This window comes from Ranitomeya variabilis, chromosome 4, assembly GCF_051348905.1.
Source record: "Ranitomeya variabilis isolate aRanVar5 chromosome 4, aRanVar5.hap1, whole genome shotgun sequence".
NCBI lineage: Eukaryota > Metazoa > Chordata > Amphibia > Anura > Dendrobatidae > Ranitomeya > Ranitomeya variabilis.
The window spans coordinates 703,292,482-703,319,178 of NC_135235.1; the positions used below are offsets into that span (position 1 = coordinate 703,292,482).

General features: G+C 46.7%; 2 protein-coding genes across 2 annotated transcripts in view; both read right to left on the reverse strand.

Moving 5' to 3' along the window:
• LOC143766445 (uncharacterized) overlaps positions 1 to 26,697 on the reverse strand; it is a 459,812-nt gene that overhangs the window by 221,992 nt on the left and 211,123 nt on the right. The gene's annotated exons all lie outside the window — the stretch shown is intronic.
• LOC143766457 (uncharacterized) overlaps positions 1 to 26,697 on the reverse strand; it is a 55,443-nt gene that overhangs the window by 26,392 nt on the left and 2,354 nt on the right. The window contains exons 2-6 of the mRNA XM_077254171.1: positions 5,737 to 5,864; positions 5,428 to 5,607; positions 5,222 to 5,345; positions 5,047 to 5,144; positions 4,756 to 4,846 (exon numbers count right to left, since the gene is read on the reverse strand). Coding sequence (XP_077110286.1) covers positions 4,756 to 4,846; positions 5,047 to 5,144; positions 5,222 to 5,345; positions 5,428 to 5,607; positions 5,737 to 5,808 — 565 coding nt within the window. The 5' untranslated portion in view covers positions 5,809 to 5,864. The remainder of the gene's footprint in view (positions 1 to 4,755; positions 4,847 to 5,046; positions 5,145 to 5,221; positions 5,346 to 5,427; positions 5,608 to 5,736; positions 5,865 to 26,697) is intronic.

Genomic DNA, 26,697 nt, shown 5'->3' on the forward strand with positions numbered 1-26,697 from the left:
TAGTAAATGCCTACAATGGTGTCCTTTCCATTGTTCTCTACTTGTATTCTTAACCAAACAGTTTCCACGGAACTCCCAGTCTCTGAAGCTTCAATCTCTGTGCAGATATATGCTTTTCTAACATACAATGCTACACCTCCTCCTTGTTTATCAAGTCTGTTTCTTGCAAATAAGTTGTATCCTTCTAGCCTTGTATTCCAATCATGTGTATCATCCCACCAAGTTTCAGTGATTCCAATGACATAATATTTCTTTTCCTGCTTAACTGGTTTCCTACTTTTTTTCCCCAGTAACTTGTTTCCTACTTTTAAACAGTGTAGAAACTAAGTTCTCTGAAAACCCCCTATCTCTCAGCAGTGCCCCTTCAAATTCCATGCTGTTAAATGAAGGCTTGCCATCTGAGGATGTAACACCGGGCCCTGAGATCCATAGGATCCAAGGGTCGGTGATTGATAGTATCCTCAGCCAGGAGAACAAAGTTCTTCTTGGCCAGAAAGGGGCTATAAGTATCATCCTTGTCTTGTCTTCTCTGACTTTCCGTATGACTGCTGGAATAAAGGCATATGTTAAGGTTTGAGTCCATGGGATCGTGAAGGCATCTAGGGCCTGAGGATTCCCACTGGGATTCAGAGAGCAAAATGCCTCTTTTTGCTGTTGAAATTGGCAAATAAATCTATCTCTGGGGTTCCCCACATCTTCGCAATCTGATCGAAAATGAACTGATTTAAAACCCACGCGCACTGCCTTAGCTGAGTGTGGCTCAGAAAATCTGCTTTTTTATTTTCTACCCCCCGAATGTGTAATGCAGAAAGGGACTGAAGGTTTTCCTCCACGAATCTGAGCATCCTGGAGGAGGTGTCCATCAGATCTCGGCACCTGGGTTCCCTCTGATGGTTTATAGAAAATACCGTTTCTTGATTGTCCGAGAATATGTGGACAGAAAAGGTAGAAATTTTGACAGAGCGTGACCTACAGCCCTGAGTTCTTTCTGGTTCAAGGAAGCTCCTAGTTCCTGGCTCCCCCACTCTCCCTGAGTAACCCGGTTGTCCATGTGAAGCCCACATCCCGTGGGGCTTGCATCGGTAGTAATTATGTGGGACACTCTTGTTACTCAAGGGATCCCTCTGGATAGGTTGTTGATATCCTTCCACCACAGTAGGGAATGAATAGAAGAAGAATTTAAAGTTATGTGACCCTCTAAGTGACCTTTTAGGGCTCGCTAATTTTCCAATATATCCCATTGGAGATCCCTTGTGTGTAGTTGTGCCCACTGGACTGCCGGTAAACAGGCAGAAAGGGATCCCAGTAGTGACATGGCTTCCCTCAGTGTCATGGAGGGATTCCGTAAGGCTTTTGTCACTACCTGGATAATTTTCTCTTTTTTGTGAACTGGGAGGCGACTCTCTTGTTTTTGGGAGTCCACCGGAATTCTTGTACTCTGCTGGGCTCTAGCCTTGATTTCTTCAAATTTAGTAGCCAGCCAAGGTTCCCTAGGGTTCTCATTACTCTGTCCCTCTGCTCTCTGCATTGTTGGGCCGAGTCGCTCACTATTAAAAAATCATCCAAATAGGGAATTATAAGAATGACCTGCTCCCTCAGATGCGCCATCATTTCTGCTATCAGCTTTGTGAATAAGCGGGGGGCTATATATATTCTGAAGGGAAGGGCCCTGTATTGGAATTCCCTTATTTCCCCTCTTATGGAAACTGCTATTCTGAGGAATTTCCGGGACTGTTCGTGCATGGGGAAATGATAGTACATGTCGCTAAGATCCAAGACGGTTATAAAACAGTTTGGGAATAGTATTTTGATGATGGAGTTTATTGATTCCATCATGAATCTTTGATCTTTGAAGTATCCATTCAGTTTCCATAAGTTTATTATTGTCCGATAAGTGCCATCTGGTTTTGATACTAGAAATAATGGGGAGTAGAAACCCTTTCCCATCTCTTGAGGAAGGACTTCCTGAAGAACTGATTTTTCTACCAGGTTCATGACCTCGCTTTCTAAGGCCTTTTGTTCCCGTATAGAAGATCTTAGGTGAGTCACCATGTAATTTTGAGGGGGAAGAGAGTAAAAGTCTATCCGCATGCCTTACCTGATTAGATTTAAGATCCAAGGGCTGTTTGAGATTTTTTCCCAGGCCAGAAGGAAAAGGGTTAATCTTCCTCCCACCCTGGGGAGACTTTCACTTCAAGGATTTTTTGTCTTGGGAAGAACTGCCAAAGAGGAACCCTCTTTTTTCTTCTCCTCCTCATCCCATCTGTTTTGCTCTCTCGGGGGTTTTTTATGAAAAAAAACTTTTTGCTCCGAAAGGACCATTTAAATGACACAGGTCCTAGGTTCAGGAATTCCTTTTTCTTATTCCTGGCTTTTTGGAGGATATCATCTAGTGTTTCTCCAAATAAATATTGGCCCTCAGATGGGATCGAGCATAATTTAAGTTTTGTTAAGACCCCTGGCCAACATATAAGCCATAAAGCTCTCCGGTCTGCATTTGAGAGGGCTGTGGATTTGGATGTTAATTGGACAGAGTCAGCCAACGAATCTACCAGAAAGGCCGCTGCACCTCTTATCATGGGAGTGGATTCTAAGATTTTATTCCTAGGTGCCCCTTCCCTCAGTTGTTTCTCCAGCTGATCCACACATATCATTAGGGATCTGGAGGTACATGTTGCCACTATAGCTGGCCTAAGGTTTCCCCCTGCTGACTACCAAGCCCCTTTAAGAAAGGTATCGGCTTTTTGTCCAAGGGGTCTTTAAGTGTACCCACGTCCTCAAAGGGGAGGGCAAATTTCTTATAGGCTTTAGCGACAGCAACGTCCAGTTTTGGGGCCTTGTCCCAAGTTGTGGATGCTTCCTCTTCAAAGGGATATTTCCTTTTAAGGGAAGGTACCGAAGAATTCTTCCTATCTGGCCTCCCCCATTCTTTTTTAATTAAGGCCTGGATATTCTCATTACGTGGAAACACCCTGCGTTTCTTTTGGCCCAATCCTCCAAACATAATATCCGAGACAGTTTTATTAGGACGAGGGTCCATCACCCCCATAGTGGATCTAACTGCCTTTACTAGCATGTCTGTTATGATCCGGTGACGTTGGAGCCGCATGAGACGTTCTCTGGAGTAGGTGGAACCTGTACTGACCGCAAACCCTAAACTGACACCGCAACTAGAAGTAGCCGTGGGGTGTACCTAACACATCCTAGACACCTCGACACAGCCGGAGGACTAAATACCCCTATAGATGGAAATGGGAATTCTATCTTGCCTCAGAGCAGAACCCCAAAGGATAGGCAGCCCCCCACAAATAATGACTGTGAGTATTAGAGGAAAGACACACGCAGGCAGAAAACAGGATTTAGCAAAAGAGGCACCTCTAGCTAAATAGTAAAGGATAGGACAGAATACTAAGCGGTCAGTATTAAAACCCTAAAAATATCCACAGCAGATAATACAAAAATTCCACCATCTAACTAAAGACATGGAATGTATATCTGCATCTCCTGAGAATCCAACATGACTGAAAAAATCCAAACCCAGTCTAAGCTGGACAAGAAAACACAATGAATAGCTCTGAATTGTAAAGCACACTGCATGTGTGCTGAAGAAACAAAAACCAGACACTTATCTTTGTTGAATTGGCAGCAGGGCAGGAGGAACAGACAGAGATGCAAAACCTCCAAGAACAATGGACAACTGGCAAGGGCTAATGGATCCTGCAGACCTAAATACCCCAGTCAGAGCTGCAATCAGCAGGGACACCTGCCCAGGATTGCAACCCAGGGACAACTGTATTACCACCAACAACCACCGGAGGGAACCCAAGAGCAGAATTCACAACACATGTCTACCTCATCCAGGGGAAAACAATGACACCCCCCATTTCCTCATCCGAGGATGAGGAGGAGTCTGACATATCCGGGTCTATTTCCCCCAAGGAAGAGGGGTCAGATTGGAGGGAAATTACACTTCCGGTCCTCTCCTGCACCGCGTTACTTGGGGAGCATCTCTGCGCATGTGCCCGCCCGGGGGCCCGGAAGGAGTACTCAGTTTCCAGATCGGCGGACATCTTGCTCCACCTGCATCATCTGGCACCGTTCTCATGTGCCTCTGACCGGACCCCGGTAGCCCTTGCCTCCTCTACGGAGGGGCAGCCCCTGTTTCCCCTGCTCACCCCACAGAAACGTCGGTCCTAGCGGTGGTGGCTTCGGGGACCACACCAGCCGTGGCAGGGGCCTCCCCGCTGCCAGTACCCGGACTGGCGGGCCCCAGATCTTCGGCTCCTGCCTCTTCTTCCCAGGTACCGCACACTGAAGGTTTACCCATCAGGGACAGGAAACCAACTGATGCGAGGGAGAGGTACCGCAATTTTATCTGTAGGTTTCCTGTCCCTGAAGGGCGGATCCCCTCTCCGTTGTGCTGTCATGGGGGACTGAGAAATTATATATTTTTTTTAATGTGCATGAGCTATGGACACTGTTGAATTTCACAGCCACTAAACAACAAGGTGAGATTTGGCATTGTGAATCATGCTAGCAACTGCCCCCCTAAAATATTTCTTCACACACAACTGCTCAAATCACAGAACAATGTCAACACAGCACTAAATGACAAAGTGGGATATGACATTCTGTTTCACATTTAGCTAGTGAAAAAAGATTTAGAATGCTATACTGCGAATGTGCCATATTCATGTTGAATTTGTTTGGCGATCGTTTTCCGAACAAATTCGCTCATCACTAGTTACTACTCACCTGGGTAGTCATATGTAAGAATCTTCATTTTACACCGCTCATCATCGCTCACATATGTCTCTGTAATATCAACCTGGGTTAGATCTTCACCCTGAAACAAATATTGTAAAAGTCATAGAAGAAGTCACATCTATAATAAGCTTTAATCCTGCCATCTCCACCGTTCTCACTACACAAGTATAAAACATATAATACTTATAATACTGGTAGATAAAACAAGACTGAGCACAAGACCTTCACAGCCATCTACACATCATAGGAGAGATCTCATGACACAATCTCTTCTTCTACCTGATGATCCTGAGGAACATTGAAATCTTCTTGCTTACAGTCCTGTGGAAGAAGAGGATGGGGACATCTCTCTGGTGTTGTCCTCCTACTGGATAGATCTGGAGGAAACACATACATGGACTGAATTTACTCTATACGTACAGATAGGTCGTGTGTATGTAGTCCTGTCTATTACCTGGTGATGTAAGGGGCTGGGGAACCTCCATCATGACATCCTTGTATACATCTTTGTGTTCTTTTAAATACTCCCACTCCTCCATGGAGAAATAGACTGAGACATCCTGACATCTTATAGGAACCTGACACATACAATGATACCGTCATCCCCCAATTCCTTCATAGCGTTACTGTATAATGTCCCAGCATTCCCAGCAGTGTCACCTCTCCAGTCAGCAGCTCAATCATCTTGTAGGTCAGTTCTAGTATCTTCTGGTCACTGATGTCCTCATGCATCAGGGGGTGAGATGGAGGCCCCGTGATTGGGCTCAAAGGTCTTCCCCATCCATCTGACACAGGGTCCTGATAGCGTCTACTAGAGGTCTTCTTCACTACTGTGTAATCCTGGTAATGGAGAGACACATTAATAAATCTCACTACAGACATTTCCAGAGTCCTCACCTCCCCAGTTCCGTCCATCTGTTATTCCCATAGATAAGAATAATGTAATGTGATGTCATCAGAATCTCTCACCTCTCCAGTAAGCCAGAATAGGATCTCTAGGGTGAGGTGTAATATTCTCTCTGCCATCTTGTCTCTGTCCATATCTATCCTTGATGGATAGTGAGATGTCCACTGAGAGGATCTGATATTGTAGAGATCTGAATGAGAAGATGAGCAGATGGATCATTATAAAGAATTCAGTGTAATAATACAATTACTGTAGATAATAAGGGGAAACATATCTGGAGTTAGAAGGTGTAGATGTTGTACTCTCTAGTCTTCTATAGACTCAAAGAAACTAAATTGCTAAGACATCTCCTCCATGCTCCCAATCACTAGCTATGTTACTTGAAGTGAACGAGGGCAAGTTCGCCCATGTATATCCATGATCTGGCCCAGCAAAACTTCCACACTCAGATTCCATCTTAACAAACGTATCTTTACTGTTAAACATTTTCTTAACACAGTGGAACACAGTAATAAACAATGCAAAATATACCTATTCACAGAATTAACGTGTAATAACAAGCTTTCCCTCACTTTCCCTATCCACACGTTACCAGTCTCTTTACTCCAGGAGGTTATCTTCCCACGTCGCAGGCCTGTCTGTCTCTGCAGGGATTAAACAAAGCTCCGTCTCTCAGGTCCAGACTGTAGTCCTTGGGGTACGGCAGGTAGGGGTGGAATATTCGGCCTCTCAACAGAGGACCCGCTTACAGTTCGTGGGTTCAGGATCTGTGGAGATGTCACCGCTGAGTGAATATTCGGCCTCTCAACAGAGGACCCGTTTACAGTTCGTGGGTTCAGGATCTGGAAGTCAGCTTTCAAGGGAGAGGGATCATCCAGACAATCTGTTATATCGCATTCACAGGAGGGCACCAGCATATACAGACTTCTCTCTGCACAGAGAAATTTCCCGGGCTCTCCTTCTCTCTCTCCTTCTCTCTCTCCTTCCTGGTCACATGACACAACAGGGGGGAGCTTAGCCAATACAGTTTGTTTCCCTGTAATCACATTCGGCGTAGGTATAACTTCTGGCCACACGGGGGCAGTGTCTGTCACAGATTCTTCTATGTCAATGATAACAGAACAGTCAGAGCCGGCCAGCTCATTACACGCCCCCCCACTTGAAGGTTGGCAGTCCCTGTCAACGACTGTCTCCAGGGCGGCGATGGCTGTGGAGGTTGTAGGACCCGGCTGTGAAGAGGGCCACACATATTGGTCTCTGTAGGACTGTCCCGGGGGCACTCCTGCGGTGGTCCTCGCTGTCCGCCTAACGGGTGCTAGTCTCTCTCCCCGATCAGTCACTCCACTCTCCACCCCAGTCGGTAAGTCAGTCGAGGAGGTAAGGGGTTCAGACGTGTCAGTCAGGCGAGCCGGGGTAGGTATGTCTTCTACCTCTACATCCCCGGTGTCGGTGTCTCCCACAGTATTAGTGATATCCATCTCTCTAGGTATCACAGGAGGGGAGTCAGGCTGAGAACGACAGGGGCGCAACATGTTGCGGTGCTGTCTTGTCCTAGGTGGAACTCTTCTCTTCCAGCCGTACCATTCCCTCCAGGGGCGTCGTTCCTTCCAGTTAGCAGGACCCTCAGAGGGGTGAGCGGATCTCTGCCACCGCTCTTCTCGGGTAGGGCAATTTCTGGACATGTGTCCCACCTTTCTGCACGTCCAGCACTCACGTCTGCGTCTGTCTGGAGGGATTAAACAAAGCTCCGTCTCTCAGGTCCAGACTGTAGTCCTTGGGGTACGGCAGGTAGGGGTGGAATATTCGGCCTCTCAACAGAGGACCCGCTTACAGTTCGTGGGTTCAGGATCTGTGGAGATGTCACCGCTGAGTGAATATTCGGCCTCTCAACAGAGGACCCGTTTACAGTTCGTGGGTTCAGGATCTGGAAGTCAGCTTTCAAGGGAGAGGGATCATCCAGACAATCTGTTATATCGCATTCACAGGAGGGCACCAGCATATACAGACTTCTCTCTGCACAGAGAAATTTCCCGGGCTCTCCTTCTCTCTCTCCTTCTCTCTCTCCTTCCTGGTCACATGACACAACAGGGGGGAGCTTAGCCAATACAGTTTGTTTCCCTGTAATCACATTCGGCGTAGGTATAACTTCTGGCCACACGGGGGCAGTGTCTGTCACAGATTCTTCTATGTCAATGATAACAGAACAGTCAGAGCCGGCCAGCTCATTACATTACTCACTGCTTCGGCGACTGATTGGCTGTAGGAATCCTGAGTTCATTGGGAATGACCAGGAAATACAGAGACTGGCAGGGACTCAAGCAGCAAAGGTGTTTTTATTACTTTACAGTAGTTTTCTTCTTTCCATCTACTAATAAAACCTATATATTTTAGGCCACAGACAACAAGCAGTTTCTTCCTCGCAGTTGGCAGCTGAATATGTTTCTCATAGACTCATCTTCCATAGCGCTAATTGTCGTCTCATTTACAGACATTGGAATCAGCATTAGCAATACTGCAGGAGATATTCATTACACGTGACAGGAGAAATAACTACTTCATGATGAGGAAAACATCTTCTTTTACTGCGGCTCTAGAAACATATTTTGCCAGAGTGTGATGATAGTCACTACTCACAGACAGGCCGTGAGGCAGAAGAGTCAGATGTTCCGGGGTCAATACCGAGAGAGTAGGTAGATAACCAATGGAAAAGACAAAGGCGTAAATCAGGCCACAGTCCAGGGTCAATAACAAGAGTGTCACAATATATATAGCGACCCAACGGGGGGGGGGGGGGGGGGGGGGTCGGTCAGCAGATGGCACGACACACAAAGAGATGGTAAAGAGGTGAGGAAGGGAAATGAGGACTGGTCACCTCCTGCTCAAACCTGAGCCTGACCCTGCACTCCCTAACGCTCTAAGTGGGTCCTTCCCCCCACTAATGTCAGGAACCTCATCCCTCGCTGTCACCTCACACTGTCCTGTCTAGTACACTGGCCCACTGCAGATAGTACAACACAGGGGAAAGTGACAAACATGAGACTGACGAGGTAATAACACAACTTAGTTTTACAATTTCCTCTGCTGCAAAGCACAGCAGAATAAAGGTACCAGGATCCTGAACTCACAAAACCAGCTGATACACCTCAGCAGCCAGCAAGCTCCTTACTCCAGGCTTGGTCAATGTAGATTGCTTTATCACCGACAGTCAGCTGATGGATCAGGTGACCATTTAAAGGACGGAGGGAGTGGTCACCACCCACATCAGCTAACCTAGCACCTCTGCAGTTACAGCAAATTGCCAGCGAGGGAAAACTGACATTCACCCCCGCTGGTCCTGAAAGGAAAAAAGCTATTTAAAACAGAGTGGAATAAGAGCTGCCACGAATCCAAAAATGGATCGCGACAGTACCCCCTCTTTCAATGAGGGGCCCCTGGACCCTCAACATCAGAAATGATGTACGGTGAGGACACCTCGATCCACCAGAGTTCACCTCTGCAGTCACCTGAACCTCAGGTTTATGCCAAACGCAGCCCAGTGGAGATGGCAATAACGTAGGCTCCGGAAGCGCCACAAATCTCCAGAGCACTGACCTGTAGAATACATTGTGTATATGCTTTACTGGGGGTAACTCCAGCTGGAAAGTCCCCATGCTGGCAATAGCCAACACTCGATATGGCCCGATCACCCTAGAACTCCAAGTCCCAGAAGCATAATTCCACCTGATGTTTTTGGTGCACACCCACACGTATTCATTCACACACAGGTCTGGACCTGAATGTTTATTTCCACGCATGCGTTTGCCAAGGGATGGTGAACTCTTTGAGGAACCGACAGCAGAGGCGTCCCCCTGTGTCGCCAAACTCTTACCCTCACTACATACAGAGGGAACCACAATCCTCCCCTGACCCCTCCTCCTAAAAGGATTCCGAGACTCAGGGTTTACTTGTGGTTAGAGTTGAGTCTTGCCCATACTCCCTGGCAGCACCTCTGCTCTGCCTCCGGAAAAGAAGGAGTAGGTTTAAGGAGGACGGCAGATATCGTAGCTCCCAGGCAGCAGTCCTTGCACAACTGGTCCCAGCTGACTACATCCCTGGACCGCCAATTTATGACCGGGTTGTGTTTCTTCAACCAAGGGAGGCCTAAGACGATGGGAGTTGGCCTACTTCCAAGATGTAGCATGACAGGGACTCTTCGTGATGAGTCCCTATATGCAAGTTAATATTATCTACAACTTGGGTCACCCTCCCCTGGCTAAGTGGGACAGAGTCAATTGCCTGAACGCTTAGGGGTCTCGCCAGCATCTTACTCAACAGACCATGTGTCTGGACAAAGCGAGAATCCACCAAATTGACTCCCGCTCCACTATCAATAAGCACAGGAACTGTTTCAGTAACCCCGCCAACTACCACTTCAACATGAATGGTACACTGTGACATAAAGATGGAAGAAATATACACACCCTGGTTGCCTCCCTCCACACAACCAAGGGGACTCGGCTTATGAGATGAGAACATACTTTGGCAAGAGCTGGGCAGACATTGATGTAGTGACCCGTAAGACCACAGTAGAGACATACCCCCATACCACAGTGAAACCGCAGGCAACCCAGTTTGAGAAGATACTGCTCCCACCTGCATAGGTTTGTCCATCTGCACCGGTGTGTCCTCCCCAGAAAGAACAACAAGCAGCAGATTCAGTGTATGTCTCTCCCTGAGGCATCTATCCACCTGGATGGCAAGGTCCATGGTGGCTTTCAACAAAAGTGCAGGGTCGTTCCACTACGTGTCAGTGGCCCACCTCCTAAATTCTGAGTAGTACTCTTCAGCTGGCCGGCCCCCTGGCTTGATCTTCAGAGTCTAAACTCAGTCAGGGAGACGCCATCAGGTTCCCCGTACACCAGCACCAATGCTGCAAAAAACTTGCCCACTGACCGCAGAGATGATGAATCGGTCGGCAGGGAGAAGGCCCAGGATTGGGGATCACCCTTGAATAGGAGGGCTATAATCCCCACACGCTGTTCCTCACTGCCCGAAGAATGAGGGCAGAATCTGAAATATAACATACAGACCTCTTGAAAAAACAAAAATATATCTCTCCCTCCAGAGAACCTGTCAAGGAGAGATATCAAGGGTTCCGGTTGAGCCTGCACATGAGTCGAGACCCAGAACCCTGACACCTGCTGAAGCTGCTGCCCCACCTGACACCGCAGCTCCTTAACCTCAGTGAGGGTCTGGATCAGCTGGGCAAAAGCCTGTGCTTAAGCCATTGGTTCACTTAAAAAAAAAAAGCATTGGTCGGTGATAATGTCACGATATATATATAGCAACCCAACGGTAGGAGGGAGGACTAGTCACCTCCTTCTCAAACATGAGCCTCTAATGCCCAAAGTGGGTCCTTCTCCCCACCGGTAATAACAGAACTTGGCTTTACAATTTCCTCTGCTGCAAAGCACCACACAGCAGAATAAAAGCACCAAGAACAACATAGCAATCATTCACTGAGCAGAGAAATCGTGACATTACCTCTTCTATGGAGGCCACCGGACCCCCAGGTTTCCCAGGAAAACTATGATGGAAGGCCAGGGGTGGATTAAGGGTAGCCAGGGCCCCGGGCTGTTCAGACACTGTGGGCCCCCCCCCCGGTCATGTGACGGGGGTCATGTGACAGGGGTCATGTGACGGGGGTCATGTGACACCTGAACCAGGTTATTCCAGAAAAATTGCTGGGCCCTACTCTACTGTAACCTATTAAATATTTGTTAAAATCTGCAATACAATTTAGGTATATTTTGACCAATATCACATACAAGGAACAAATACCACCGCACCATGACCAGACCACAAATTACAACCACAGTGATCGAATAATATCACATACAAGGAAAAAATACCACCGCACCATGTCAAGACCACATATTACCACCACTTGGTGACCAAATAGCACATACAAGGGACAAATACCACAACACCATTTCCAGACCACATATTACCACCACATAGTGACTGAATACTACAGTACTGATCAGTAATAAAAAAACCCAATACTATCACCATAAGTGCCAGTATTCACAGGAGATATGTACTTAGTATGCAATGTCTGTGTAGAGGTAATACAGAGATCACTGGTGGTATTATACACAGGAACTCTGTATATAATGTATAGGTAATACAGTGATCACTGGTGTCATAATATACAGGAGATCTGTATATAGTATACAGTGTATAGTGTCAGTGTATAGGTAACACTGACTCATCAGTGACGTCTCTAGGTGGAGTCCTTCATCTTTCATCCAGCACAGACCGCCATCACTTCTTCCAGCCAGGACTTGTCTCTGCAGGAAATAACACAGTTATCTCGAGCTCCGCTTGCAGAACACATTACTTAATTTTTCCCAACTTCTACATTACACCACATGAAGAAAAAGAGGCGACATAGTGTCACTCTACACAGTAACATGACTGCCACCCCATTTAAAACAATGTCCTCAAAAAATAAAATAAATACATCACTGCAGTAATAATATCCCTTAATTAGCCCCTATGTCCAGCATTGCCCCCAGACAGTGTGTTCAACAATCTGCCACAGTATGTCCAGCATATTGCCCCAGAAAGTGTGTCCAGCATATTGCCCCAGAGGGTGTGTCCAGCATATTACCCCCAGTGTGTCCAGCATATTACCCCCAGTGTGTCCAGCATATTACCCCCAGTGTGTCCAGCATATTACCCCCAGTGTGTCCAGCATATTACCCCCAGTGTGTCCAGCATATTACCCCCAGTGTGTCCAGCATATTACCCCCGTGTGTCCAGCATATTACCCCCAGTGTCTCCAGCATTGCCCCCAGTGTGTCCAGCATTGCCCCAGTGTCTCCAGCAATCTGCCCCAGTGTCTCCAGCATTACCCCAGTGTCTCCTCCAGCAATGCCCCAGTGTGTCCTCCAGCATTGCCCCAGTGTGTCCTCCAGCATTGCCCCAGTGTGTCCTCCAGAATTGTCCCAGTGTGTCCTCCAGCATTGCCCCCAGTGTCTCCAGCAATCTGCCCCAGTGTCTCCAGCATTGCCCCAGTGTGTCCAGCAATCATCTGCCCCAGTGTGTCCTCCAGCATTGCCCTCAGTGTCTCCAGCATTGCCCCCAGTGTCTCCAGCATTGCCCATTGCCCCCAGTGTCTCCAGCATTGCCCCAATGTCTCCAGCATTGCCCCAGTGTCTCCAGCATTGCCCCAGTGTCTCCAGCATTGCCCCAGTGTCTCCAGCATTGCCCAGTGTGTCCTCCAGCATTGCCCAAGTGTGTCCTCCAGCATTGCCCCCAGTGTCTCCAGCAATCTGCCCCAGTGTCTCCAGCATTGCCCCAGTGTGTCCAGGAATCATCTGCCCCAGTGTGTCCTCCAGCATTGCCCCCAGTGTCTCCAGCATTGCCCCCAGTGTCTCCAGCATTGCCCTCAGTGTCTCCAGCATTGCCCCCAGTGTCTCCAGCATTGCCCCCAGTGTCTCCAGCAATCATCTGCCCCAGTGTGTCCTCCAGCAATCTGCCCCAGTGTGTCCTCCAGCAATCTGCCCCAGTGACTCCAGCATTGCCCCAGTGTTTTCAGCATTGCCCCAGTGTCTCCAGCATATTGCCCCGGGCCCCCTGGATTGCCTTTCACAAAAACAAACAAAAAAAAAAAAAGTTCTCACCTGACCAGCGCTCCAGCGGCGAGCTCCCTCCAGCAGCGCACACTCGCCGGCGACTGACAATGATGTCAGACGCCGGCGACGTGTGCGCTGCGCCTGCGGCCGACTTCAGCTGCCAGCCTCCAATTGGCTGGCGGCTGTTGTTAACTATTGACGTGTGGGCACGCGCCCGCACGTCAATAGGAAACCGCCGCAGAGCCGGTATGGGCCCGGTGAGCAGATGAGATGGGGCCCGATGCGGGCCCCCTCTCTCTGCCCACCGGGCCCATAAATGATACGCCAGTCAGGGCACGGGCAGTAATGCCCTGATGGTGGCGGGCAATCTGTGCGGTAGCCCAGGGCCCCCCCCCACACCACTGGGCCCTGGGCTACCGCCCAGATTGACCCTCTTATAATCCGCCCCTGTGGAAGGCCCTGACCAGATGATTGGCATTGACAGGTCGAGCAGGGACCCAAGATCTCTCTTCCGATTCGTAATCTCTCCAATGAATTACGGAGTTTCCGGGAATCAACAATCCTTTGAACTTCAAACTCAAAACTGTTATTGACAGAAACCGGTGGAGATGGTGATGAAGAAGCCAAAACGGAAAGGATAAATGTTTTCAGCAGTGATTTATGAAATACATTTGGAATGCAAAAAGATAGAGGGAGTTTTAATCTGAAAGCCACTTGGTTAACAACCTCCAAAATCTCATATGGACCAATAAACTTAGGACCCAACTTGGCTGATGGCACTTTCAATTTAATATTTTTGGAAGAAAGCCAGACCTTATCATCAACCTTGAATATGGGACCCCCTGAATGTTTCCTATTGGCCTTCTGCTTCTGGCAACACTGGGCCACCCCCATATTCCTCTAAACCTCTCTCCAGACATCCCCCAGTTTTTGTATAGCAATCTCTACTCCCGGACAATCAGAACTCATCCTCGAGAATTCACCAAAATGAGGATGAAAAACATAATTACAAAAAAAGGAGAGGTTCCAGTAGACTGGTTAACCCGACTCTTAAAGGCGAATTAAGCAAGAGGTAAGAATGAGGACCAGTCCTCCTGCTGAGTCATAACAAAACACCTTAGAATTTGCTCCAATGACCATTAGTTTGAGGATGGTAAGCAGTGGAAAAGGACAGGTCAATCCCCAATCTCTTACAAAATGCTCTCGAGAATTGATAGAGAAACTTCACCCCCCCATCAGATACAATGTCCAAAGAAATGCCATGCAATCTCACCACATGATTGATGAACAACCAGGAAAGCATCTCAGCATTAGGTAAACCTGATAACGAAACTAAGTGAGCTTGTTTACTGAATTGGTCAATCACTACCCAAATAAAGGGTTTCCCAATACACAAAGGCAAAATAGTGATGAAATCCATGGGCAAATGAGTCCACAGTCTTTCTGGAACAGGCAATGGAGCCAATTCCCCAGCTGGCTGGTTATGACAAACTTTAGCGCGTGCGCAAACCTCACAAGCAGATAATGTCGTTAAGCACGGATGGCCACCAAAACAGTCTACATAAAGCTTTCTGTGCAGCAGTGACCCCAAGGTGACCAGTCAAGATAGAATAATGAATCTCTTGCAACAGACAATCTGAGAAACACAAGCACAAATAATTAGCTCCAGGAGTAGCAGAAGGAGCCAAAGACTGCACTTGGCCACTCTCAGCTTCCAATTCTGAGGATACCATAGAAATTACTATACCCTGAGGAAGAATGGAGGAAGGCTTTTCTGGAGGAGAAATTGAATCGAAGCAGCATGACAAAGCATCAGCCCTAACATTCTTTTTTTTTTTTTTTTTTTAATCAGATAAATTTTAATTAATAAATACAAAAAATCAGACTAAGTCAATTTGTCAAAAGTGAACAAGTACAGACATGACAAAATATCTCCCTACCCCCCCCCCCCACACCCCTATTAATGTACACAAACAGCATTTAAACAGTAATATACATTAATATAACACAGATTTTCTGGGTTCAGAATCATCATCTCTCCACCCAGGGTTTCCATAATATTTCAAAAGTATTACCTTTTTTCCTTTTGGCATAAATACATTTTTCTATTCCTACAATAATGTCAGACTGTCTATAAAATTCCCGCACCGTCGGTGGTTCTTCATTTATCCAATATCTAGCGATCAGTTTTCTCACAATATATAATAAATAACTTAGCTATTGCCAGCTTATGACAATTAAGTACCCGGATCTCCTCCACGTATCCCAAAATACACACCACAGGATCCCTCTCAATTCTACAGTTATATACCCTTCCAATTGCAGCACCCACTTCCAACCAAAATGTATTCAGTTTTAGACATTGCCATAGCATATGAAGAATCCCTGCCCCCTCAGCCCGACACCTAGGACATTCCGAAGTCTGTCTCAAACCAGCTTTGTACAATCTGTCTGGCGTCCTATACACTCTATGGCCGGGTTCACACTAGCGTGTTCTACGGACGTATGAGAGGTGCAGAAAATACGCATTGCACACGGTACAATGATTCTCTATGGCCCAGCAACTATCTTGCGTATTTTACGCATCCGTATTTTACGGTCTTGTATGGCCGTAGACAATTGCAACATGCTGCGTTTGTCAGTGTATTGCGCAAATAAATCGCCAATGAAAGTCTATGGGTGCGTAAAAATAACGTTTTGCACACGGAACAGCAGTGTGACTTGCGCAAAATACGGCAGAGTTTGGCAGATGCCACTGGTGTCCTCCCCACAGCCTGCTGGGCCTTCACGCAGAGGCCGCAGAAGGAGAGAGCTTCAAGAGAGTAGGAGGAATGTGGACGCTGGGGTCCTTAATTATTTGGCCAGGGCAGCCCAGGATGGTGGTGAGGAGGCATTTGCTCGCAGCCTGGCCCGGTACCTCCGTCCCCTTCCCCGTGAGGTGAGGCTACGTGTGAGAGGGTGTATTCAAATCCTGATTGATTTATGCACCATCCCAAATGACCCCTATGAGGTGTTAGAATTTATTGAGACAAGGCAGCTGTCACCACATAGCCTCATGCGCCTTCCACGAACTCAACAGGTGCATGGTCAACCAGGATTTGAAGCACCTCCTCCAACTGTGCCTACACCTCAACCCCTTCCCACCCAAAACCCACCAAGGCCAGCACCATACCATATGCCAGCCTACCACCAACCTTCCCAATATGGCCACTTGTTCAGACCCAGTGCTGGAGGCTGGTCCCAACCTGGGTTTGTACGACTTGGCCATATTGGGGGGGGGGTATGAGTCACAGCCCTATTTTCAGCATCATGAGGCCCATACTCAATACCCATATGGCCAGCCCCACACATCAGCCACACAGGGCGAAGGACAATTGGTCCAACAAAGGCCACCTGACCAAGACACCCAGCTGCCGCTTTCACCTCCACCAACTTATAGAAATCTGTGATGGTTTGTTTGTTTTTACCAAATTTGCTTGGTTTTATGAAAAATATTGTTCTTGTGCTGTGTTTGCACATGTTTGGTTAATAGTTAAAAAAAAAATGATGCCAAGTTTAATTGGCCCAAAAAGACATTTGAACCAAGTACCGTATATACTCGAGTATAAGCCGACCCGAGTATAAGCCGACCCCCCTAATTTTGCCACAAAAAACTGGGAAAACTTATTGACTCGAGTATAAGCCTAGGGTGGAAAATGCAGCAGCTACCGGTGAATTTCAAAATTAAAAATAGATGCTCCGTACCGTTCATTATGGCCCCATAGATGCTCGACATAAAGCTGTGCCACATATAATGCTCTGCACCGTTCATTATGGCCCCATAGATGCTCGACATAAAGCTGTGCCACATATAATGCTCTGCACCGTTCATTATGGCCCCATAGATGCTCCACATAAAGCTGTGCCATATATAATGCTCTGCACAGTTCATTATGGCCCCATAGATGTTCCATAGAAAGCTGTGCCATATACAATGCTCTGCACCTTTGATTATGGCCCCATAGATAGCTGTGCCATATACAATGCTCTGCACCTTTGATTATGGCCCCATAGATAGCTGTGCCATATATAATGCTCTGCACCTTTGATTATGGCCCCATTGATAGCTGTGCCATATATAATGCTCTGCACCTTTGACCTTTGATTATGGCCCCATAGATGCTCCACATAAAGCTGTGCCTTATATATAGTGCTCTGCACCGTTGCCCCATAGATACTCCACATAAATCTGTGCCATCGCTGCTGCAATAAAAAAACAAAACACATACTCACCTCTCTTGCTTGCAGCTCCTCAGCGTCCCGTCCCGGCGTCTCTCTGCACTGACTGATCAGGCAGAGGGTGGCGCGCACACTATATGCGTCATCGCGCCCCCTGACCTGAACAGTCAGAACAAGAGAACGCGAAGACTGAGCGGCGCCCGGCGGGTGGAACGAGGGAAGGTAAATATGTAATACTTACCTGCTCCCGGCGTCCCGCTCCTTCCCCCGGACAGCTGGTCTTCGGTGCCGCAGCCTCTTCCTCTGTCAGCGGTCACCGGCACCGCTGATTAGAGAAATGAATTATGCAGCTCCACCCCTATGGGAGGTGGAGCAGCCTATTCATTTCTCTAATGAGCGGTCCCATGTGACCGCTGAACAGGGGAAGAGCTGCGGCACCGAAGACCGTGGGATGGGCAGGGGGAGCGCCAGGAGCCCCGGAAGCAGGTAAGTATGCCTCAGCGCCCTCTCCCCCTCACCTCGCCGACCGTGACTCGAGTATAAGCCGAGGGGGCACTTTCAGCCCAAAAATTTGGGCTGAAAATCTCGGCTTATACTCGAGTATATACGGTATGTTTTTTAGCAAAAAAAAAAATGGGTTTGCTATAAGTAAAAATTATATTACAAAGGCAAAATTATTTGGTTTGGACAATCATTATTAAATCAGCATCAATTACTATGTTCCTAAACATCAGAAAATTATAAAAAAAACACACACTGTTACGTTTGTAATGAAAATTTAACATTACGAAACATATACATCAAGAAACACATTACAACATAGAAACAGCATTATCTTGACAGGGAGTAGCTCCCTCAGGAGAAACAAAATAATTGGTAAAAATATCACGCACTTTTAATCCAGAAAGGGGACGCCGCGGAGGAGGGCCATGTGGTGTAGGCCTACGAACATTGCCCAACATGCCTTCAGCACTATTAGCTGAGGAGCACTCATGAATTCTTGTGAAGTTGTGTAAAACAACACAAGCTTTGATTACTTCATTAACATTAGCCTCACTCAGCTGAATGGCAGACTGTAGGACCCGCCATTTGGCACACAGAATTCCAAAGGTGCACTCCACCAGTCGCCGCGCCCGTGAAAGCCTCAAATTAAACACCCGGCGCCGGTGGTCCAGGTTGTGACGGGGATAAGGCCTCATGACATGCCTTGTCAACTGGAAGGCCTCATCTGCCACAAGGACATATGGCACTGCTTCAACATTGGAGCCTGGGAGTTGTGTGGTGGTGGTAGGTCCAACTGGTTTTCAAGCAGCCGCCGACCCATAATGGACGAATTGAAGACTCTAGAGTCTCCAGTTCGACCATAGGCCCCAATATCTACAATTATAAACCTGTAGTGACTGTCAACTACAGCTAACAGAACTACAGAGAAAAACTGCTTAAAATTGTAGAATTGGGACCTAGAGTTCGTCGGCTTACGCACCCTGATATGTTTCCCATCCAGGGCTCCAATACAGTGGGGAAAATCGCAATTGTCCTTAAATCCACAGGATATTTTAAGCCAATCCTCCATTTTGGGCTCTGGCATCACAAGTTGTTGTAGTCTGGACCAAATTTCCATACACGTAGCCCGCACTATGCCGGAAATAGTGGACCTCCCAATAAGAAATTCCAGATGGAGTCCGGCATAAGACAAGCCAGTTGACAGGAACCTGAAAGAACAATGAAAATCTCTAATTAGCAATGTACTAATGATTGTGTGAAATCACATGGTAAACAATTAGCAATGTTTGTATTTTATAAGGGTGCCTTTAAAAATATACACTCACTACATAAATTTGGCTTTCCAAATATTGTTTTAAAGGTTATTTTGCTAGACTTTACCAATCTATTTTGTGTAACAACAACTAAAGTTGTATGAAACAGCCAAAAAAAGGGCTTTTTTTAACACATCATCAACATACAGTATGTGAGGATGGTGAATACATACCGTAAAGTAAGTAGAAAACGCTCCTCTGCGGATATAGCTTTACGCATCCTGGTATCCTGATAGGTAATGCCTGGTCGTACTGTCTCCAACAAGATGTCAAAGGTGGCTATGGTCATGCGACAGTAATGGTAGAATTTGGAGGGATGTGTCCGCAGTGATGTATAGAGCCTGTGGAAATCGCCTTTAGTGAGGCGTTGCTGCAAAAGTGGATGGACCCACAATCTTCTCCTCCTTCGCGGATCTACTATCACGGGGTATGGCTGGCCAAAGCGACGTGACAACACCCAGTTAAATAACACCCGCTCAGTTGATGTGCAATGCAGGAGGTCACACATGTTGCCAAAGTATCACCAACACTACAATAGAAGCACAGCAGCAAAATGGGCAGATGGGAGGTTACACCTGTTGTAGAGGCCTTAAATAGGGTTGCTGATGATTATTTAAATGAATTGCAGGCCAGAAAACCGTTAAAAAAAACGCATTACGGATGTCATACGGATTACATACGCTGCTTTAGTTGCGCAAAATTCGCAGCCCCACCTTAGCAACGGATTGCATACGGATCACTGTTTTAGGAAGATTTCTGCGTATTGCGCACGTAAAAAACGGACCGTATATTACTACGCTTGGTGTGACCCTGGCCTATGGAGTACCTTTATTTGTGAAAGTCTGTCCGGCTCGCTTAGTGACAGTTTGGGTATATAGTCCAATATTTCCTCCCATTTATCCTCCTCTATTCTTCCCACCTCTACTTCCCATTTCTCTTTTGCTTTGATCGGGTAACTTTATAAGAAGGTAAACAGTAGGTCCCTGTAAATATTCGACACAACTCCTCTTGTCCCCTCTTTTACACATATATAATCCACAAGGATATCTGTCTGGACCAACATATTAAACATCCTACTCTGTGCCATGTAAGCATGATTAAACTGTCTATACTGAAACCTACAGACCTCCAGTAACCCATAGGTCTCCTATAATTTCTCAAAAGATAACAGACCTTGACCATCCCATATCTGGCCAATGCACTGTATTCCCAATCTCTTCCAAATTTTAAAGTCCCCCATTTTAACAAACTCCGGTAAATTATCATTCTGCCACATCGGGGAGAAATTATTCAAGTGTTCCACATCCCTAATCCTCTTAATTGCCACCCACACCCTATGGATCATTATCAGCGTGGAGTAAGCAGTGGTTAGCACCTCAGCCTTGCAGCGCTGGAGTCCTGGGTTCAAACCCCACCAAGGACAACATCTGCAAAGAGTTTGTATCTTCTCTCCATGTTTGCGTGGGTTTCCTCCAAGTACTCCGGTTTCCTCCCACATTCCAAAGACATACTGATAGGGAATTTAGATTGTGAGCCCCAACGGGGACAGCGATGATAATGTGTGCAACCTGTAAAGCGCTGCGGAATATGTTAGCGCTATATAAAAATAAAGATTATTATTATTATTAGTAAGCCAACCCAAACTTCCTCAAACTATCTGCTTCCAAACCCTGAACCAATGGATCCCTGCCCAAAATATGAACCAGAATCCTTTATGTTGAACCTATACCATCTACTTACTCCAACCCCTAATATATTGACCCTGCGCAGCTAAATAATAAATCCAATGGTTCGGAAGTGCCAGTCCCCCCATCCTTTGGCCTCTGCAGCATTTCCAGTCAAAGCATCGACTGTTTTTTCCCCCAAACAAGATAAAAAAATAGAATTGATGGTACGAAACCACCTTTTGGGTAATCATACATGGGTATTGTGCAACACATACAGTAATTGGGACATCAGAATCATCTTGATCAGATTTATTCTCCCCACCACTGAGAAACATAGTCTACCCCACGCCCCTATTTTATTCCTAAATTTACCTAACAGTGGGATCAAATTCAGATCTACGTAGCTTGAGAGCAGAAGTGACATCCGAATACCCAAATATTTAACTGTCGAACCACAGCCAGCCTACTTTCCTCCCCCGTTAGCAGGAGCTAATCCTCCTTACCATCCACCGCCAGAATATTGGATTTCTCCCAATTGATCACTAAACCCGATAGATTCCTGAACAATTTAAGGATGTTCATCACTCCCAACAATGACTCTCCAGAATCTTCCAAAAAAAGCAGCATGTCATCCACATAAAGAGCTATTTTCTCCTCTATCATTCCATATCTGAACCCTTTGACAGAGGCTGCATTCCTAAATGTCTGCGCCAGGGGTTCCACAGCCAGCGCAAAAAGTAGCGGCAACAGCGGACAACCCTGTCTGGTCCGTCTGTGAAGACTAAAGCTGTCAGACAATTGCCCATTAACCTTAATCCTAGCAGTCGGAAATGTATACAGTAACTGTACCCATGATATAAAAGTTGGCCCAAACCCAAAACTCCTCAAGACTTCCCAAAGATAGCCCCATTCGACACTATCAAATGCTTTACGCACATCCAGCGACACCACCACCCTACGAACCCTGTTGTCTGACGGTTGCTGCAGATTCAAAAATAGTCCACACAGATTTATCACTGTAGACTTGTTCGGCATAAAGCCAGACTGATCAGGATGAACAAGGTCCTGAACCACACTTGTTAATCGGTTAGCCAGAATCTTAGCAAGCACCTTAACATCCGCCGTCAGCAACAAGATGGGCCTATAGGATTCTGCCAGTTCCGGATCCTTACCCTCCTTTGGAATAACCACCACCATCACCGCCTCCCTCATGGACTTCAGTAATTCCCCTTCCTTCAGTACCTCCTCAAAGACTGCCTTCAATTTGGTCACTGTCACCCCTCTTAAGTGCTTATAAATTTTGCCCGGAGACCATCTGCCTCAGGGGCCTTATTATTCAATATTGACATGATAGCGGCCTCAATCTCCTCTTCCGTTATGGGCTCCTCCAACCTATTTCTATCACTATCCTTAATGTTAGGAAGTTTCGCCCTAACAAGAATATCCTTTATATTTTATGAAGAAGCCTCCAACCCAGATGTATACAACTGCTTATAGAATTCCCCCAAAATGCCTTCTGTAGTTCCCAACACTGCCCTTTCCTTGGTCTTTAGTTTGTACACATATGAGGAGTCTTTCTGTGCCACCGACACCACCGAGAGTAAATGACCCACTCTTTCCCCATCCTCATAAAATTGTGTTTTCTGGAAAGCTCTCCTTCTCTCCGCATTTTTCAAATGTAACTTATTAACTACTTCCTGGGCTCCCCTAAGCCTTTTTTGATTTTCTACTGATGGGTCTGTCACCATGTCCATTTCTGCCCTCTCCAACGCCTCTATAACTGCCCTATCTTAGCCCTAAAATTCTTAGACCCCAGTCTGAATGTGAAGGAAAAATTGAATCTAGAAAAAAATAAGGACCACCTGGTCTGTCTAGGAGTTAAACGTTTAGCAGATTCAATATAAGGTAAATTTTTATGATCAGTCACAACCATGACCTGATGAGTAGCTCCCTCTAAAAAATGCACCCACTTCTCAAACGCAAACTTGACAGCAAGCAGTTCACGATTTACAACATCATAGTTTCTCTCAGCAGATGAAAATTTCCTAGAAAAAAAAAAGCACATGGCCTTAGGTTTGTCAGGGTTTTAGGACCTTGAGACAAAACAGCTGCCACCCCAACCTCTGAGGCATCCACCTCTACGATTAACGGTTTCTGAAGATCAGGTTGAATCAAAAATGGATCACTTCTTCCAGCCAGGGCTAGTCTCTGCAGGAAATAACATAGTTATCTAGAGCTCCGCTTGCAGAACACTTTTCTTAACAGGTGGCGCTATAGAGATAAGTCCTCTTTTTCTCTGAAGAGGCAATTTGCATATTATTTTTTTCCCAAATTCTAAACTACATCAGATGAAGAAAAAAAGGCGACAGTGTCGCTCTGCACAGTAACAGGACCGCCTCCCCTATTTAAAACAGTATCCTCAAAAAATAAAATAAGTACATCACTGCAGTAATAATATTTCTTAATTAGCCCCTATGGTAATAATATTCCCATCCTGGCCCCCTTGTGTCTCAATCCTGCTCCAGCCATATGTTCTTCCATCCTGCCCTCATGAGTATACATTTTGCCCTCATGTGATGTCCCATCCTGCCCCATCTGTCCCATGATCCTGCCCCATCTGTCCCATGATCTTGCCCCATGATCCTGCCCCATCTGTCTCCATCATATCCATCCTGCCCCATCTGTCTCCATCCTGCACCATGTCTCCATCCTGCCCCCTGTGTCTCCAGTCCTGCCCCATGTGTCTCCAATCCTGCACCCGTGTATTTAATCCTGCACCCGTGTCTCCATCCTGCCCCAATGTCTCCCATCCTGCCCCCTTATCTCCCATCCTGCCTCCGTGTCTCCATTCTGCCGCATGTCTCCATTCTGCCTAATGTCTCCATTCTTCCCAGTGTCTCCATCCTGCCCCTTGTCTCCCATCCTGCCCCTTGTTCCCTATCCTTTCCCCTGTCTCCTATCCTTAACCCTGTCTCCAATCTGCCCTGTGTCTCCATTAAATCTCTCCTTACCTGGCCACGCTCCTGTGGCGAAGATCCCTCCCGGCATTTCAAACTCGCATTTGCCCGCGAATGACGTCATACGCCAGCGCCGTGCACGCTCACGTCAGCTGCCAGCCCGATTGGCTGGCGGCTTTAACTATTGCCTTGTGGGCCCGCATGGCAATAGAGTGACTGAGCCTGAGTCTCGGAAGTAGGTTCAGATACTGCATCTGCAGAATCCTGCCGCTGGGGCCTGGGCCTGATGAGCAGAAGAGATGGGGCCCCTCTGCCCACCGATGCCCCGATGCGGGCCCCCTCTGCCCACAGGGCCCCATACGCCAATCAGGGATCAGGGCAGTAATGCCCTGATGGCGGCCCTGTTGGTTAAACCAAAAGGCATGACCAGGTTCTCGAATAAACCCTCAGATGTTAAAAACGCTGTCTTCCTCTTATCAACCTCCAGGATCCGTATCAGATTATATGCCCCTCTAAGGTCAAGCTTAGAAAACCATTTGGCCCCAGTAAGCTGATTATATAGGTCGGGGATGAGTGGAAGCGGGTAAGTATTTTTAACAGTAATTTTGTTTAGGTCACGGAAATTGAGGCAAGGGCGGTGCCTCCCATCCTTTTTCACAAAGAGAATCCAGCCACTAGAGGCAAGGAGGAGGGATGGATATTACCATTTCGTAAACTTTCATTGAGATATTCTTTCATAGCGGTCTGTTCGGGTCCTGACAAGTTGTACAGGTGAGCTTTAGGCAATTTGGCATTAGGATTAAGATCAATAATACAATCATAAGGACAATGGGGAGGTAGTATCTCTTTCTGAGAACACATATCCAAAGTCCTTCAGGCATGCCAGCAGACCCTCCAAATTAGCGGAGTCCCACTTAACAATATCCTTTTGTTACCAATCAATTACAGAATTATGAACATGCAGACAAGGAAGCCCCAACACCATCCCAGCAGGTAAATTATCCAAGAAATAACAGGAGATGGACTCAAAGTGGAATGTTCCCACTTTTAGTGTGAATTTCACCATTACCAGCTGGACAAAGTTCTGGTGTAACGTTGTTTTGTCAATAGCAACAATCTAACTGTCACTAATCCTAATTTAAGAACCAGTCCGGAATCAATAATGTTCACTGCAGACCCTCAGTCAATGAAAGCAAGTGCAGATAACCACAGGTTTTGAAAACATAGTTCCATGTTTAACAGCACTTTATCTGAGAAGTAAAAGGGTAACTGGAAGTCTGGCTGACGTCCTCGAATATCACCCAGACAGGCATTTCCTGACGGCTTGTTTGTTTTAGGGCGAATCAAGAAGTCGTAGAGATAGTGTCCAGCATGATCACAGTAGAAGCAGAGTCCCAGATCACGCCGATCCTCTCCACGGCCCGAGAGCTGGCGGTTCCAACCTCCATTGGTATCGTCTCAGGTAAGGAAACCGACTCAGCAAGAATGACCGAAAACCTTCGTCGCTCATCACTTCTCTCCCAGATTCTATGATCCATACAAATAGCCTGAGTCATGGCCTCCCCCAGAGAAGAGGGGGGAGAAGGCAGAGCCAATTACTTCAAAGAAAAAATTGACCACATTAGACAGGAAATTATCTCCCAATCCCTTGATACCATGCACTGTCCTCCCTCCCCCACTGCATCTAGTTCACTCTCTGACTTTGAACCAGTTACAGAAGATGAAGTAATCAGGCTCCTTGCATCTTCTCACCTGACCACTTGCACCAGTGATCCCATTCCGTCACATCTCCTCCAGTCACTTTCCCCGGCTGTCACCTCTCACCTAACAAAAATATTCAACCTTTCTCTCTCTTCCGGTATCTTTCCCTCCTCATTTAAGCATGCGATCATACACCCATTACTTAAAAAACCATCCCTCGATCAAAACTGTGCCACTAATTATAGACCTGTATCTAATCTTCCCTTCATCTCTAAACAACTCGAACGCCTGGTCCACTCCCGTTTTATCCACTATCACTCAGATATCTCTCTTCTCGACCCTCTTCAATCTGGTTTCTTTACACTCTACTGAAACTGCCCTCACTAAAGTCTCTAATTCTCTTGGAACTCTCCGCAGCATTTGATACTGTGGATCATCAGCTCCTCCTCACTATGCTCCGCTCCATCGGCCTCAAGGACACCGTTCTCTCCTGGTTCTCCTCCTATCTCTCTGACCGCTCCTTCACTGTATCTTTTGCTGGTTCCTCCTCTCACCTTCCCCTTACTGTTTGGGTTCCTCAAGGATCAGTCCTAGGCCCCCTCCTCTTCTCTTTGTATACTGCCCCTATTGGACAAACTATCAGTAGATTTGGTCTCCACTACCATCTCTATGCTGATGACACCCAATTATACACTTCTTCTCCTGATATCACGCTGACCTTTTCAGAAAACACCAGTGATTGTCTTACGGCTGTCTCTAACAACATGTCCTCCCTCTATCTGAAACTGAACCTGTCAAAAACTGAACTCCTCGTGTTCTCTCCCTCTACTAAGCTACCTTTGCCTGACATTGCCATCTCCGTGTGTGGTTCCACCATTACTCCCAAGCAACATGCCCGATGCCTTGGGGTTATCCTTGATTCTGAGATTTCCTTTACCCCCCTCATCCGTTCATTGGCTCGCTCTTCTTGTCTGCATCTCAAAAACATTTCTAGAATTCGCCCTTTTCGTACTTTCGACACTGCAAAAACTCTCACTGTTT